The sequence below is a fragment of the Globicephala melas genome, chromosome 19, assembly GCF_963455315.2.
Source record: "Globicephala melas chromosome 19, mGloMel1.2, whole genome shotgun sequence".
Taxonomy (NCBI): Eukaryota; Metazoa; Chordata; class Mammalia; order Artiodactyla; family Delphinidae; genus Globicephala; species Globicephala melas.
In genome coordinates this window covers 6,177,396-6,194,602 of record NC_083332.1, presented here as the reverse complement: position 1 = coordinate 6,194,602, position 17,207 = coordinate 6,177,396, and the positions used below count along the sequence as shown (strand labels likewise).

Genomic DNA, 17,207 nt, shown 5'->3' with positions numbered 1-17,207 from the left:
ATGGTGAGAGCTACAGATTCCTGTCATATCCCCCCAAACACACACACACACACACACACACACACACACACACACACACACACACCTTCCTCCGAGGCACAGGTGCAGAGAGTCGCTAGCTGGCCCTGCCCCTGCAGATATCTCCACATGTACATTCTCTCCAGGGCATGCAGGGCTCTGGGTGTACATTACCATGAACACACCCAGCTACATCATGTACATATCACACCCGAGTGCCGGAGCATGCACACGGCAGAGCACACGCATCTACCCACCCCCCACACGCGGGCACGCAGCCGGCTGTGCTTGCTCAGAACTCCAGCTCACACGGAACCCTGAAACAAACACAGAACTGGAGGGAGATGTGTGCTTGCATCTCCATCATACTCACCCACCTGGCCCTCCGTCACGCAGGTGTGCACACGCCCATGCAGAGGCACGACCCTGCGCCTTCGCTCCCCTCCGTGAGGATTATTGCTGACATTTCCTGAACACTCCCTGTGCGCCAGGCTCCGTTCTGGATTTACTCTTCAGCTCCTCACACCAGTCCTCTGGGCTGCAGACTTGTGCCATCCCCATTTACCAGAGGGTGAAACCAAGGCCCAGAGAGGTTAAGTAACTTGCCCAAGGTCACCCAGTCAGAGAGAGGTGGTGGATCAGAGACAGGGAGCCTGACTCAGAGTCTTCAGACTGCTGTGGTCCAGTACTGGGCACTCCACAGCTGCCTGTCCTCCTTCCTCACACGGATACCCCCAGGCATCTCAGCAGCTCAGCTCCTTGGTGCATGGGACACACCCGCAGAGATGGGGCAGATCCCGTAGGGCAGCGGTGAGAGCATCGCCGCAGCCCGGGCTCCTACCCTTCTCCCAGCTCGACCAGGGCCACCAGCCAGGGCACAGGCACCTGCAGAGGGCAGTTCTAAGCAGCCTGTGGGTGCACCTCCAGCTGCAGGCTCGCGGGTACCAGGGTGTGAGCTGGAGCAGGTGCTGGCCCAGCCCCAGGAGGCCCGGTTCCGGACGCACATCCACCGGCCCAGGTGGTGAGCAGCTGAGCCTGGGGAGAGAACAGCTGCCCGTCTTGGCACCACCTGTGAGAGGGGCTGTGTACCCTTCCACGGCCTACAAGGCCTTTCCGGCCTGTGTATTCTCTCTCAGTGAGGGCTCCCCAGGCCCTTCATGGGCGCCTGAGACAGGCTCAGGCTCTGAGGTGGTGGGCAGCCTGCCCAAGGTCACACTGCCCTCTGCTTTCTCGGAAAATGGAAGGCTGGATGCATTGACTTCCAAGGCCCCTCCTAGGGCTCCCGGCAGTTGAGGGCAGATGCCCTGCTTTTGCTTAGAGCCAGAAGCTTTGGCTAGCTGCCGCCACGCTGGTCACCTCCAGCAGGCTGAGCCGGCCCCTCTCCGAGCCTCGATTTTCTCCCTTGAAGGGTGGGCCCTGCGATCCTGGCCCGTGAGCTCCGTGTTCTCTTGCACAACCAGCCGGGCTGAGGCTGGGAAGGCCCTACATGACGCACGGGCCTGGCATAGAGTGGGCACGGCCTGCCCTCCTGCTTCCTTTGCCTCTGCAGCCTCTCTTCCACTGCCTTCCCCACCTCTACCCCACTGCCACCCCTACCCCCAGTGCCACGGGGAACTCGAGTTGCCACCTAAACACAACCATCCAGTGTTCGGTCTTCTGGCTGAGCTGTTACCCCGCAGGAAAGACTATTTCCGTCCTCTCTCAAATGATTGAGTACCTACTACGTGCGGAGCTGGCCCTGTTCTACCTCTGGGGATACAGCAATGCACACAGCCGCCTGCCTTCATTGGCGGGAGACAGACACTGAACAAGTAAACAAACAAACAAGGCAACGCCAGTCTTGATTCAACCGAAAAGATGAAATGAGGTGTTTGAATAAACTAACGTGGGGAAGGCCTCCCTGAGCTGAGACCTCAATGATGAGAAGGAGCTGGGGGAAGAGTCTTCTAGAAGGAGGAAAAGGCTAGCGCAAAAGCTCTGAAGTGGGAAGGAGCTTACATTCAGGAAGTAGCGAAGAGGCCAGTGTGGCTGGAGCTTGTGGAGGGTGGGGGCGGGATGGGGGGAGTTAGGGCGCGAGGGGAATGGGGGTGATGAGCTTGCGGAGGTGCGAAGGACCCATCCTTCCCAGCCCCCACTGCTGGGCAGGCCAGGCCTGTGCAGAGGACAGGGCTTGGCTTCCCTCCCACATATGATGGGAAGCTGGGGGGAGCAGGGGAGTGGGGAGTGATGTGATCTGATTTATGGTGGTTTGGAAGCATTGCTCTGGCTGCGGCAAGCTGTGTGGATTGGAGGGGCTTGGGAGGAAGGAGGGGGAGAGGCAGGAAGAGGCGACTGCAGTGGTCCAGGCGGGAGATGAGGTACCTTGCTGAATGCTCAGAGCTCTCTGTGCACCCAGCTGGCATCTGTCTACTCCACCTCCCGGAAAAAGCTTTCCTGACCCCACCCACCCAGACTCTCCCCGCCCCTCTGCCCCAGCCCATCACCCTGTGGGTCTGTCTGCTGGGCTGTGAACAGCTGGAATCCCCAGCGTCGCCCCACCCAGGACCCGGCCTGCAGGAGGTTTCCAGGAAAGCAAGGCAGATGGATCCAACAGCCCCACCTTCTAGGGCTGCACACACAGCCACACGCGTGCTCTTCGCATGTGTCCCCACAGACAGGCACAGACACTCATTTGCATCTGGGGCAAGGGCTTGGAGGGCAGGGCGGGAGATCTGGGGACAGGAGGCGGTCTAGAGCTTGCGAATGGTGGGAAAGCCTCCTCCCACAGGGTGTGTGGGCCACGGTGGCCACAGGATAATAACAACCTCAGCAAGACCTTGAGGTCTCCCCTGTCCTGAGCGCTGGCCAGGGGGAAGAGAGGGGAGCAGGGCCCAGCCCCGACAACTCCCTGAGGAGGTTCCTGGGCAGAGGCTGTGCCCCAGGATCCCTTGGGGAGCCGGCTCCATCCTCTTCCTGACCTTCTGGAACTTTGGCTGTGGCAGAAGGAAAGAGCAGGACAGGACGGAAGCAAGCTCTGGAAAGTGGGAAGAGGAGGGTGTGTGCGGAGACCCAAGGCAGGCGGGATCCAAGCTTTGGAACGTTGGAGGTTTCCGGCCACAGAGGCAGGGCCTCGGGGGAGCCAGGAGAGGCGGGGAGAGACACACACAGAGGAGCGGAGACCAACGGACCACGGACGAGACAGGAGCTGGGAGTTGGGAGGAGAGGGACTAGAGAGAAACGGACCAGGGGGCTGGTGGTCTGCACACACTCCAGTCCCCAGAAACATCCCTCTCCTCAGAGACATCCTTCTGCAGCCTTTGGTGCTCCGAGGCCAGCCTGATGCAGGCAGCCTGGCTCCTCGGGGCTCTGGTGGTACCCCAGCTCCTGGGCTTCAGTCATGGAGTTTGGGGAGCCCAGAGGGAGCGGGAGGGGGGATGCGCTAGCCCCCAGGAGGAGGAGCGGGAGAGGGAGGCCCTGATGCTGAAGGTGAGTTAGGGGAGTGCTGGGACTCTAGTGGGGGGACCCGGCTGGGTGACTGTGGGCTTGAGAGGGGCGTATTTGAGGGTCAGGGAAATGGGCAACGGGAGGGATGGGTTAGGCTCAGAGGATGAGGGTGACGGGTTCAGAGTAGGGGCTCGGGGCAGAGAGCCAGCTTACAGCTGGAAAGGGGTGGCTGGAGTGTCTGGGGGGTCAGAATGCAGCTGCCAGGCTGGCCCTGACCATCCCTCCCCTGCCTCAGCATTTACGGGAAGCCCTGGGACTGCCTGCTAGGAGGGGGGACGAAAATCCTGAGGGAAACCCTGGAGGCAAAGGGGCCTGGGCGACTGAGAAGGACGGTCAGGGGGAGGAAGGCGAGGAGGAACCAACCACAACTCCCTACTTCAGCCCCAACCCCTCTCCCACCTCTGAAGACACCTTCACTTATGTCCGTGAGTAATCATTAGCTCCGCCCTGCCCCCAGGCCTCCGTGGTCATTTTCACAAAAACGAACCGTCCTATCACTGCCCCGGGGTCTTTCAGTTGCCCACTGCCCAGCTCGGAGCCCCTATACCCCCAGGAGCTCCGGATCCCCGGCCTTGCCTCCCAAGAGCCCGGAGCCACCGGCCCCTACCTTCCAGGAGTCCTGAGTACCCCCACCCCCACCCCAACTCCGCCCCAGAAGCCCTAGGTCCCGGTCCCCCCAGGTCCTCTGGTCCCCTGGCTCCGCCCCCAGGGTCACGGTCCAGCGTGCGCCCTGTCCATACGCAGTGGGTCGCCTGGCCGGCCTGGACGCAGGCCTGCACCAGGTGCACGTCCGTCTGCACTCGTTGGACACCCGCGTGGCCGAGCTGAGCCGGGGGCTGCGGCAGCTGCGGGAGGTGGCGGGTGACACCCGCGACGCCTTGCAAGCCCTGAAGGAGGCGCAGAGCCGCTCCGAACGCGAGCATGGCCGCTTGGAGGGTGAGTCGCACCGTGCGGGGCGGGGAAAGAGGGACGATCCGGGTCAGATGGGGGACTGGTGGCAAAAGGGGTCCGGAAAAGTCTGAGGAGACGTGAGGACCCTGGGTGTCAGGGGCGAGGGGGTTCTTGCAGATTTGGGGTGTGTTGGTTGATGGGGAGGGTGAATGCGGGGAGCAGACGGGCTTGTGGGGAGGAACGCTGCCCACAGTGCTGTGGAGCCGAAACTACTCTGGCCGCACCACGCCCCCTACAGTCCCGCCCCAACAGTCTGGCCCCGCCCCTGGCGGCCCTGACGCCATCGCCCAGCCCCTGGCGGTTCTGAGCCCGCCTCCGCTCCGCCCTTGAGACACTAATCCCACCTCCGCTCCGCCCCGCCCGCAGGCTGCCTGAAGGGGGTGCGCCTAGGCCACAAGTGCTTCCTGCTCTCGCGCGACTTCGAGGCTCAGGCAGCGGCGCAGGCGCGGTGCGTGGCGCGGGGCGGAAGCCTGGCGCAGCCGGCGGATCGTCAGCAGATGGAAGTGCTTACTCGCTATCTGCGCACGGCGCTTGCCCCCTACAACTGGCCCGTGTGGCTGGGTGTGCACGACCGGCGCGCCGAGGGCCTCTACCTCTTCGAGAACGGCCAGCGCGTGTCCTTCTTCGCCTGGCACCGCTCCCCCAGCCCCGAGCCCGGCGCCCGGCCCAGCGCCACGCCGCACCCGCTCAGCCCCAACCAGCCTAACGGCGGCGCGCTCGAGAACTGCGTGGCGCAGGCTTCGGACGACGGCTCCTGGTGGGACCATGACTGCGAGCGGCGCCTCTACTATGTTTGCGAGTTCCCCTTTTAAGCGGGCCCGGTCCCCCGCCTCTCCACTCCATCCCACCATCCGCCCTTTGTGGCCGATCCCTGGGGGGCTCCTGCGGGGCCGGGACCCCTTCCTTGCCTGTCTTTCCTGGAAGCGGTGGGCACCAGGCTAGGTCCGGCGCCAATAAAGCCTTGTGGAATCTGACTTGAGCAGGCAGTGGAGGCACTTTTGGCCTTTATCTCTCTGCGGGGCAAGGCAGGAAGGGCAAGGTCCCATCCCCCTTTTACAGGTATTGTTTGATCCCCAGATCAGAGTGATGGACAACACGTACATATGTACACACGGGCATCCGCTACTGCACACACATGTTTGGACTACACGAGTGCACACGCTGCTGACGCCTCCACCCCCATCGTGCCCCACTCAAGGCCTTTGGGACCCAGGGCCTGTCAGTCATCGTCCCAGGCCTTGGCCTTGGTCCTGATCAAAGAGATCTGGGAGGCACAAAGGAGCTAAAGGCTCTGACAAGTCCTGCAGGAAAGACCCTCATTTAATTTTTTTTAGTGTGTCTCAAACTTGTTTCACCAGATGGTACCATCATGTCATGTAAAGTCATGACATTATGGTCATGACTACTCCCTTCCCCTTCCCCCAACTCCAGAGCATGTGTTTAGACACAAACATGAGGACCTACCTAGCCTGGAAGCTTAGGCTCCCTCCCAATTGATCCGTCCTCCACTCCCTGCCTGTGAGGCCATGAGCCAGTCCCTCCCTCCCTCTGAGGCTCAGTTTCCTCGTCTGAACATGGGCACATTAGCCCTACCTTGTATGGCTCTTGGGATGTTCACATGAGCCCAGGAAAGTGAGCATTTGGGAAATGGTGGAGCGTAAGCCACACACTACATTTTCTTCCTCACCATTAATCCCCTGGGGCAGTGAGGACACCCAGACCCATCTTGGGCTCAGCACTGTGGACAGCACTCTTTGGAGGAAGAGCTCTTTTGGAAACACCCAGTGTCTCCCCACATACTGGCATCAGGGTCGGGACCCTGATAGCCTCACAGAGCCCAGGAATCGGAGTGTGACCCTGTCTGTCCTTACATCTCTGTCCCTTCCCCTTCATCAGCCATGGTACCACCCACCTAAAGTGTCACCATTGGATCTTCCAGTGGGAGGAATGAGCCACTCCGTCATCTCCAGAAGGGGGGGGCACAAGCCACCCACTCCCTTTAGGAGTCATTTCTCAGCCCCACAGGCCCCATAGGAGGTACAGAAGAAGGGGGGTGGCCTCTGGTCAGGAAGGCTTCGATCAGGGGACTGAAGACTTTGCTCAAAATTCATCCCCCCTCTAAGCTTGTTTCCGGGGTTGCAGTGGGGTAGCAGGATGTCTTACAGAAAATCAAAGGGCAGATTAGGCAGACATTGATGAATGTCTGCTATTGCTTGGGAGAGGTCCACCCTCACAGACCTGAAATTCTGGGAAGTCAGTGGTTGGGGGCAGTTCAATGGTTACCTGCCTAGATTCTGGAGCCAGATGGCCCAGGTTCTAATCCTACCTCAGCCACTTAACCTGTGCAACCTGAGGGAGACATAACTTTGCTGTTCCTCAGTGTCCCTATCTGTATAATAGGGGTGATATCATCTGCCTCCTAGAATAGTGCCAGACACAGAGGGGCCTTTGTAACGTCAGCTCTGCTGCTTACTCGGCTATTTTAACCTCACCTTCACCTCTGCTTGCTCTCTCCAGACACTGTCTTTGCATATGCAAAAGTCCAAGAATTGGCTAATGTGTCACCCTGAACAACCTGCCTACCCCCTAGCTCCCACAGCAGGGTAAGGTGCTGCCTTTGGTGCTCCCGAACCCCTGACTCCTCTCATGACCTAGCTAACCCTGATCAGCCAGACTGGGCACCCTTGTGGGGCAGGGCTGGGTATGACCAGCTCTGCGTCCCCAGCATCCCTGGCATGTGGGAGTTCTTTGAATGAAGGAAGATGCCTGTGTGGGGCCATGTTGGGAACCCTGAGATGAACTGGATTTCTAACTGCTTCTCTTCCTCCCTGGCGTCCCCCAGGCCTCAGTCGGGTGACTCACCTGGGCTCCCACTGGGTCGGGGGCTTTCCTCATCAAGACTTCCATCACTCTAGGTGCCACTGTTTGGTCAGTATCTGTCATACTAGCCCAGGGAGAAAGAGTTGTGGACACAGAGACGTCCGGGGTGGGGAGTAGAGGGCATTTGCAAGGAGTGTTAACGCATCAGATCAGCTCGCCTGTACGCTGCTTTCTGGGCTGATTCCGGTCTGCATATGGGAACCCTGCTGCCTTCTCCAAGAAGCCCTCCCAGGCCTCTCAAGGGCGTTTGCCAATGCCACCTCTTTTGGCTCTCTGTGGAGCACCTGCCGTTTGGGAGCTCCGAGCCGCGGACCGGAGAAGGCCTCGGTGAGTTAAGGGATCCCAGGGAAGTGATGGAGGAAGGGCGCAAAGCCTGAAATAACCCAGCGGGAAGATAAAGAACCAGGGCTCCACCGGCCTGCCAGGACTACGAATCCCAGGAGGCTGAGCGGCAGGCCCTCTACCTCCTGCCCAGAACAACATTTCCCAGCAGCCATCGTGGGCTTCATGCAGATCCTCTCTCAAGCCCCGCCCTCTCCTCCACGTGAGGATCGCCCACATTTCCCTGCAAGTTGGAGGACCACACCCAGTCTCCAATCAGAGCTCAGACCCTGGCTCCCCACCCGCCTGGTCTCACCCCGAGGTACTTTGGGAAATGTAGTCCGGTCCCGAGTCAACGGAGAGAAAACATGAATCGGCGGAGTCTAACATTCCATTAGGCTTAGAGTGTAATGCGTGCTCAGATCTTACTACGAGAGTGTTTCAAAATATGGGTGAATTTCCACGGGTGTATCATAACCATTTTTAAAAAAGTGAAATCATAGAAAATATCAGAATGAAGAGAAAGTGGAAAGAAATAGTTCTCATAATTTGAGTTCTTGAGTATGTACTGAATTACAATATAAAACACAACATAAAAATTCTCCCTTTGGGGGATTCCCTGGTGGCGCAGTGGTTAAGAGTCCGCCTGCCAACTCAGGGGACACAGGTTTGAGCCCTGGTCCAGGAAGATCCCACATGCCGCAGACAATTAAGCCCGTGTGCCACAACTACTGAGCCTGCGCTCTAGAGCCCGCAAGCCACAACTACTGAAAGCCCGCACGCCAGGACGCCTGTGCGCCTAGAGCCCGTGCTCTGCAACAAGAGAAGCCATTGCAATGAGAAGCCCATGCACCTCAACGAAGAGCAGACCCCGCTCGCCGCAACTAGAGAAAGCCCACGTGCAGCAACAAAGACCCAACGCAGCCAAAAATAAAATAAATAAATTACTTAAAAAAAAAATTCTTCCTTGGCCTGCAAAAGATTTGCTAAAAACTAGTCCAAACCAATTCAGCCCCTTTTAAAAGAACCAAAACTTTTTATTTGGAAATAATTTCAAACTTACAAATAACTTGCACAAATAAAAATAATATTTTGTATATGCCCTTTACCCAGATTTATTTACTGTTAACAGTTCACCCCATTGCTTTAGCTTTATCATCCTCAATCTATTGTCAACCTGAAAAAATAAAGTGGCAAGTTATTTTACCAGCAAAATGAGTTTATTCAGGAATAGCAGAAGAATTACAGTTCGAGCAGAGAAAGCTGTGGTGAACCACAGGCAAGTCCGAAGAGGTGGACAGCAGGTCAGCTTTTATTAGGTTTCAGGAGGAAATTGGGGAGGGTTGTTTTGAATAAAAGTTTATTGGAGAAGAACAAGACTTTGAGGTTGTGGTGGTTTCTTTCTTTTCTTTTTTTGGCTCTGCCGCAGGGCATGTGGGATCTTGGTCTCCCTGCCAGGATCGAACCCACGTCCCCTCCATTGAAAGCACAGAGTCTTAACCACTGGACTTCCAGGGAAGCCCCCGTGGTGGTTTCTTGTTGACTGCAAGCAGTGGTTAGTGGATCTTGCTGGGGCAAGGAGGAATCCTCCTCCCTTTTCTTAAAACCAGGAAGTGAAATTCCCATGTGAAAAAATGTACTCTCCTGTCCCAGAAGGGAAAAAGTAACATCCTTATCATCATGCATAAGAAGTTGAGACCAAGAGAATTTTGTACAAAGAATTCTATATGAGCAAACCTTGTTAAAATAATTTTTATCTCCCTTCTTCCTTCTGGTTCTGCAGGCTGCAGTGTGTGGTATATGCATGAGAGCTCTCTCTTCTGGGCTTTCTGACTTCATTTTAAATGAAGTTTTCCTCTATTTTCACTCTATCTATCTATCTACCCATTCAACCATCCATCCATCCACTCATCACCCACCACTCCATCCTAACGCAATCACCAGGGACAAACCAAAGTCAGGTTTATTGACTCACTGCAATGAAAGAGACCACGTCCCCAAAAAGGAGCTGGATCGAGCTACAGAATTTGGGTGAGGAGAGGAATTTGAATGAAATTTAAGTGAAGCTGTGTTTTAATAGCTTGAGAGCAAAGCAGGGATTTGTATAAGTGAGTCAACATCAGGTCTGGACTGCAAAGTGGTCTCAGGGTCCTGTTTCCTTGGAAACTACAAAGTTAAGACAAATGTGGCATGTTGAGTCTAGAAACTCTATCTAAAGCTCTGTATCAGGGCTGGAAATGGAGGCTTCTTGTCTGTGTCAAAGTGACTTACATCTTACAGGCAAGAGTAGGATGTTTATTTTATTTATTTATTTTTTTGCCGCGTGGCACTGGCTTGCAGGATCTTAGTTCCCCAACCAGGGATTGAACCCAGGCCATGGCAGTGAAAGCACCAAGTCCTAACCACTGGACCGCCAGGGAATTCCCTGTTGAATTCTTATGGATATAATTTCAAATAAGAAAGTTTCCAAAAGCCTGTGATTTTTGAGAACTAAGCTTCTCAGTGAGTAAAATAGCCCTAGTCACCCATAAAGGGAGTTATTAGAACACTACAGCTGCAGCATATCCCCGGGGGCGGGGATGTTTCCTGTTAACTTTACGGTTGGCTTTATCTGTGTCCATAGATGGATGGTGGGGCAGAGGTTTAATTCCAGCTGGTTTTCATTTCTCAGTATACATATATTTTCTAAAGCATGTAAGGGTTAGTTCTACACATCATCGCCCTTTACCTTTAAATACTTCAGCGTGTATTTCTTAAGAATAGAGATGTTCTCTTACCTAACCACCTGTAATCAACCTCAGTAAATATAACATTTACATAATACTTGTCTAATCTACTGGTGATTTGCCAATTTTGTCCATTGACCCAAATGCTGTCCTTCCTAACACTTTCCCCATCCCCAGGATCCAGCCTTTAGTTGTCGTGTCTCCTTGAATCTGGAACATTTCTGTATTTATGAGATTGACAATTTGGAAGAACAACTCTCTCCCTTTAAAAAAAATAGAAGTGCTTCACTTGAGTTTGCCTGATGTTTCCTTATGATGATTAGATTCAGGTTACTCGTTCTCTACCGGAATATATGAGGTCAATGTATCCTTCCATTTTAGGGTCAGTTGAGAGAAGTGTGCAAAGCATGGGATGGTTTATTTATTTATTTTTTTTTTTTGCGGTACGCGGGCCTCTCCCGTTGCGGAGCACAGGCTCCTGACGCCCAGGCTCAGCGGCCATGGCTCACGGGCCCAGCCGCTCCGCGGCATGTGGGATCCTCCCGGACCGGGGCACGAACCCGTGTCCCCTGCATCGGCAGGCGGACTCTCAACCACTGCGCCACCAGGGAAGCCCCGGCTTATTTTGTTTTAAGTTACTTTTCTGTTGTCAGTGGTTCTCCATGAACGTGACTCCTTCCTGGCTTCCTCAGATTTTTCCTGTGCTAGCCCTCTGTTCTTCATTCATTCTTCTTTTTTTTTTTTTTGCGGTACGCGGGCCTCTCACTGTTGTGGCCTCTCCCGTTGCGGAGCACAGGCTCCGGACGCGCAGGCTCAGCGGCCATGGCTCACGGGCCCAGCCGCTCCGCGGCATGTGGGATCCTCCCGGACCGCGGCACGAACCCGTGTCCCCTGCATCGGCAGGCGGACTCTCAACCACTGCGCCACCAGGGGAGCCCTTCATTCATTCATTTGAACAACCTCTCCTCTGCTCCAACCCCAAGCCACCACCTCCTCCTAGAATGCCAGCCTCATCATTTCCAGGAGCAAAGTGCTTCTTTTCAAAGTACAGGTGGTTTGTGTGAGCCAGGCCAGATAGCAGTGTGAGCTTGGGTTCTGGAAATTCCTTTGGGGAGGCAAGTAAAGTTCCCCTCTGAATCTCTCCACCGATTCCAAACACAACTGGACTTTGGTTTCTGATCCTGAGCAGTGACAGCTCCCGGCAGCCTTGTGGGCAGGAAGCCACAGCTGGGGTGGAGTCGGGGGACAAAGATGACAGGAAGAGGAACACCAGCTCCTCCTTAAAAACAATCTCTTTGGCAATTTTGTAATATCTGATACGTGTAAAATAACAGATATGTAAATATTGAGGCATTAAAAAGACCACCCACTAACCCACCACTCTATTTAAAAGTACACGTGATAAATAGAATTAACATTGATCTATATGAAAGCTGTTAAAAGAGTAAATCCTAAGAGTTATCACAGGGGAATTTTTTTCTATTTCTTTAATTTTATATCTATATGAGATATGTTCATTGAGGTAGTCATTTCATAATATAAGCCAAGTCATTATGCTGTACATCTTAAACTTATGCACTGCTGTATGTCAATTATATCTCAATAAAACTGGAAGAAAAAATTTAAATACATTTGGAAAAAATTTTATACTGGTGTCTCCTTCTTACTCTTTGGTGGTCTTTATATATTCTGCATACTAATCCTTTGTCAGTTATGCATTGCAAATCTGTGACTTGTTCTTTTACTTTCTTGATAGTGTCGTCTATTGATTAGAAGTTCTTAGTTTTAATGTAGTCAAATTTCCAATTGCTTTCACTTGGTACTTTTGGGGGATCATTTAAAGAATCCTTCCCTGCCCCAAGGTGATACAGTGTTAATACAAAAACGTCAAGAACAGCATGAATAAGGAAAAGCTATTTCTTCTCACATGAATCAAAAAAATCCTAAATAAAAATATTACCATTTGATTCCATCAATATATTAAAAATATGACATTTGATGAGGTTATACCAGATGTGCAAGGTTGTTTAGCGTCAGAAAAATCTATTGATTAATTAATTCACTACTTTTACAGATTAATGGACAGATGACAATCTTCATAGATAGAGAAAAAGCGTTTGATAAAAATTTTATTCAACAGATATATTTTTCTGCAAGGGGTTAAGCATCTAACTCAAACAGTGGGAAAATAAGCAATAAAGCAAAACCACACAAACAAATGCAAAAGAAATGATTTTAAAGATATGGGCAGAAATCAATGAAATGAATGGGGGAAGAAAAGAAGATTAACAAAACCGAAAACTAGTTTAATTTTTGAAAAAGTTACTTAGATAAACCGACTTTTAGCAAAATCAAATAGGAAAAGAAGAGATTGACTGCAGATAAAATACAAACTGTAAAAGAGTAAATGATATTGACCGAGGCAGAGATATAAAAAAGAACAACATCGTGATTATGACTAACAATGGGCTAACATTTAAAATCTAGATGAAACGCTTAAATTACCAGAAAAATATAAAATGCTAAAAATTACACAAAAATAGAGAACTTGAGTAAACCAATAGTTACTGAAGTATGCGAAGTTATAGTCAAATAGAAAAAGAAAGGTGTAAAGACTAAAAGGGAATAGAGAAAGCTGTCATTATTTGAACATGATATAATTATATACCCAGTAAAACCAGTGGAATGAACAAACTATGAGAACAAATAATAAGAAATATCACAAGGTCCCCAGTTACGAGATTAATCTACAAAAATCAATTCCTTTGCTTTTCACCAACAATAAACAAACATACAGTGTAATTAAAGAGACTATTCACCATCCCAACAAAATCTAGAAACCATCTAGGAACTGGCAAATAAGAAAACATAAGATTCTGTGGCAAAAACTTAAAATCTAATAAAGGACCCCAAAATGAACTGAGTGAAAGCAAAGACGTGCTACACTCTTGGTTGGGGTGAGTGTGTATTATACTAATGTCAACGCCTCACAAATAATTATAGATTTAATACAATTGCAAACAAATTTCTACTTGGATTATTTAAACAGCTTTATTGAGATTCACATCCCATACAATTCACACAATTAAAGTGTACAATTCAGTGGTTCTTAGTATATTGAGATGTGTACAACCACCACCACAGTGAATTGGATTTTCACCATCTCAATCCCTATACCATTCAGCAATCACCTCCCTATCTCCCCATCCGCTCCCAGACCTAAGAAACCACTGATCTATTTCCTACCTCTATAGGTTTGCCTATTATGGACATTTCCATTTATATGAAAGGAATCATATAAATATGTGGTCTTTTGGGACTGGCTAGGGACTTCCCTGGTGGTCCAGTGGGTAAGACTTCGCACTCCCAGTGTGGAGGGCCCAGGTTTGATCCCTGGTCAAGGAACTAGATCCCACATGCATGCTGCAACTACTGCAACTAAGAGTCCACATGCTGTAACTAAGACCTGGTGCAGCCAAAACTAACTAACTAAATAAATCTTTAAAATAAATTGGACTATTTGTCTATTTGTTATTTTTTTAACATCTTTATTGGAGTATAATTGCTTTACAATGGTATATTAATTTCTGCTTTATAACAAAGTGAATCAGCTATACATACACATATATCCCCATATCTCCTCCCTCTTGCGTTTTCTCCCTCTGTTTGTTATTGAGTTGTAAGGATTCTTTATGTATTCTTCTTTTTTTTTTTTTAGTTCTTGCTTTGGGGTTTACCATATACATTTTAATCGATCAGAATCAGGATCAGATTTATACTAGCTTAATTTCAGTGAGACATAGAATTGTTACTCCTATATAGCTCTATTCCCTTTTTTTCTCTTTCTGTGGAATTATTTTTATACATATTAATGTTACAAACCCAACTATACATTGTTATAATTAATATTTTACCATCTGTAGTCATTTCCTTAGCCCAATATAGCTTTCCTCCCACTTACCTCCTTTGGTTGTTATAGGCAAATATATTACATTTCTATATGTTATAGGCCCAACAATACTTTATATGCATATTATTTTATACAATTGTTTTTAAGTCAGTTGAGAGGATACAGGAGAAAAAACTATGCCTTTACACTATCTTTATAATTACATAATTACCTTTACTAGTTTTTTCCTGTGTGTTCACATTACCACCCGGAATCACTTTGCTTTCAGCCTGAAGAACTTCCTTTAATATTTCTTATAAGGCTGGTTTACTAGCAAGAAATTCTCTCAGTTTTATCTGGGAATGTCTTTATTTTGCCTTCACTTTTTTTTTTTCCAGTACGCGGGCCTCTCACTGCTGTGGTGTCTCCCGTTGCGGAGCACAGGCTCCGGACGCGCAGGCTCAGCGGCCATGGCTCACGGGCCCAGCCGCTCCGCGGCATGTGGGATCCTCCCGGACCGCGGCACGAACCCGTGTCCCCTGCATCGGCAGGCGGACTCCCAACCACTGCGCCACCAGGGAAGCCCTTGCCTTCACTTTTGAGAGATAGCTTTGCTGGGTATAGGATCCCTGGTTGATAGTTTTATTCTTTGAGCACTTTGAATATGTTACACCACTGCCTCTGGCCTCCAACATTTCTGTTGAAAAATCAGCTATTAATTTTATTGGGTTTCTTTGTATGTGTAAAGTCATTTTTCTCTTTCTGCTTTTAAGATTTTCTCCTTTTCTTTGTTTCAGCGTTTTTACTAGTATGTATCTGATTGTGGGTCTCTTCACATTGATCCTATTTGAGTTCATTGAGTCTCCTAGATATGTAGGTTGGTGTAATAAATTTGGGAGGTTTTCAGCCATTATTTATTTGGAAAACATTTTTCTATTCCTCTCTCTCTCTTCTCCTCTGGTATTCCCATTATGCTTATGTTGGCCTGTGTGATGGTGTCAATAAGAGCAATAGTTGTTACACCATCTGCTAGAGACCTTCAATATTTGGGTTCAATATTTAAAAGCATAGAATGGTTAGGAGAAAAGAATTGCCTATTCATCATGTCAATCCTTTCAGCTTTCTTGGATTTTAAAATACTTAAAGTATAAAAAGGGTGCAAGGGATTTTGGGGGCGATGGAACTATTCTGTGTCTTGGTTGGAGTGGTGGTTACACAATGTATGCATTTGTGAAAACCCTAGAACTGCATCTAAAAGTGTGGATTGCACTGTATGCAAACAATGCCTTCATTTTAAAAATACTTAAAGTAGATTTTTTTTCCTTTTTGTCTCGTATGAAAGATACAGATTTGACAACCTTAAATTTAAAACCTCTGTGTATAAAAAACAACTCACACTAAAATTAAAAGAGAAGAAATAGACTTGAAAAAAATTGTACCTTATGTGACAGAAATAATGTTAATAATCTTATCATATAAAGTGACAGAAGAGGGAACACAACAGTTGGATTCCTGAAGGCAAGTGGGCAAAACACATGAAAAGACAGTTCCCAAAACAGGAAATATAGTGAGTAACCAACCATTTCAAGAAGATAGCGCGTCACACAAGAAATCAAAAAATTCCAGTAAGTCAATAACCAGGGGAAATGTTTAAACTAGAAGACCCAGAGGTGGTGGGTGAGGTCTGCCCTGTTGTACATCCTCACATCCTTCTGGAAAAAAAAAGCCAAGATCTTTTCTTCTTTGGGGACCACTTCTGGGAATCCAAAGAAATAATCCTAAACATGGAAAAAAGATTTATCCCCAAAGATGTTATTTGCAGCACTATTTATAACAGCAAAACACGTGGTGGGAAAAAAATGTTTGTTCAGGAATTCCCTGGCGGTCCAGTGGTTAGGACTCCGTGCTTTCACTGCTGAGGGCCTGGGTTCGACCCCTGGCCAGGGAACTAAGATCCTATAAGCCCTGCAGCACGGCCAAGGAAAACAAAAACAAAAACAAAGAACACACGGTGGTGGTCGTGGTGTCAGGGTGGGGATGGGGAGAATAACTTGAATTTGTGCTGAGATGGAATTGGGTGAGAATGTCACAGTCACTGCATGGGATACTATGATTTTTAAAAGGTTGAAGAATCTACAGCAGCGGGAGAAATACTTGCTTCTAGAAATCAGTTATGCAAAACAAAGCCACCTACTTGAATATATTATTTAGGATTTCACCGTTACAAGAAGCAGTCCCCAAATTCAGGCAGCGAGTAGCCTGGTGAGAACAATTATCATCTTACCAGCTGCCCGCGGTGTTGGTGTTCTCTTTGGAAAAAGGCACTGGCTTTGATAAAGGAGAACATCAAAAAGGTATATCGCATTTGATCTATTCTAAGAATCACACTGTCTCACATCTTGATCCGAAACAGGGAGGCATCTTCCAATGACTGGCACTGTTTGATTGCTTCTGGCAAGGCACGGACTCCTGCAGGAGTGTCTGAAGCCTCGAAGAAAATCCTGCAGATCACTGCAGGGCACTCTGAGCCCCTGGGAACCAACTGGGTGTGCATGGGGTGGGGGGGATCAGGGGTGAATAAGTCGTGCTTGGAAATGCCCTGGAAATAGAAATCAGTAGCAGGCCACTGTGTGTAATTGCAAAGCTGCCTCAAGAACCCAGTAGCAGTGGTTTTTAGTTTTCGCCTGTCACCTTTAAAGAAACACTGCCTCACCAAATCTAGACCGGGGTTGAGGTTGGCAAACCGTGGCCCACTGCCTGTTTTTGTACAGCTCATGTGCTAAGCATGGTTTTTACATTTTCATATGATAGCACAAAATCAAAGGAATAATGTTCATGACACATGAAAATCATATGAAACTGAAAATTCAGTGTCCACTAATAAAGTTTTACTAGCACACAGCCACGCCCAGCCATTCACCTGTTATCTGTGGAAATGC

General features: G+C 49.6%; 1 protein-coding gene across 1 annotated transcript; it reads left to right on the top strand.

Annotated features, from left to right (window-relative positions):
* Nucleotides 1-2,117: 2,117 nt before the first annotated feature.
* On the top strand, nt 2,118-5,426 carry CLEC11A (C-type lectin domain containing 11A). The gene is made up of 4 exons (XM_030849922.2): nt 2,118-3,483; nt 3,737-3,926; nt 4,246-4,437; nt 4,819-5,426. Exons 1-4 carry the CDS (start codon nt 3,337-3,339, stop codon nt 5,262-5,264), a joined length of 975 nt encoding a protein of 324 aa, XP_030705782.1. The 5' UTR covers nt 2,118-3,336; the 3' UTR covers nt 5,265-5,426.
* The last annotated feature ends 11,781 nt before the right edge of the window (nt 5,427-17,207 follow it).

Coding starts and splice junctions, on each gene's coding strand:
- CLEC11A (XM_030849922.2), top strand. CDS start 3,337: ATGCAGGCAGCCTGGCTCCTCGGGGCTCTGGTGGTACCCCAGCTCCTG. Junction 3,484..3,736: donor GGGAGGCCCTGATGCTGAAG/GTGAGTTAGGGG, acceptor CCCCTGCCTCAG/CATTTACGGGAAGCCCTGGG. Junction 3,927..4,245: donor AGACACCTTCACTTATGTCC/GTGAGTAATCAT, acceptor GTCCATACGCAG/TGGGTCGCCTGGCCGGCCTG.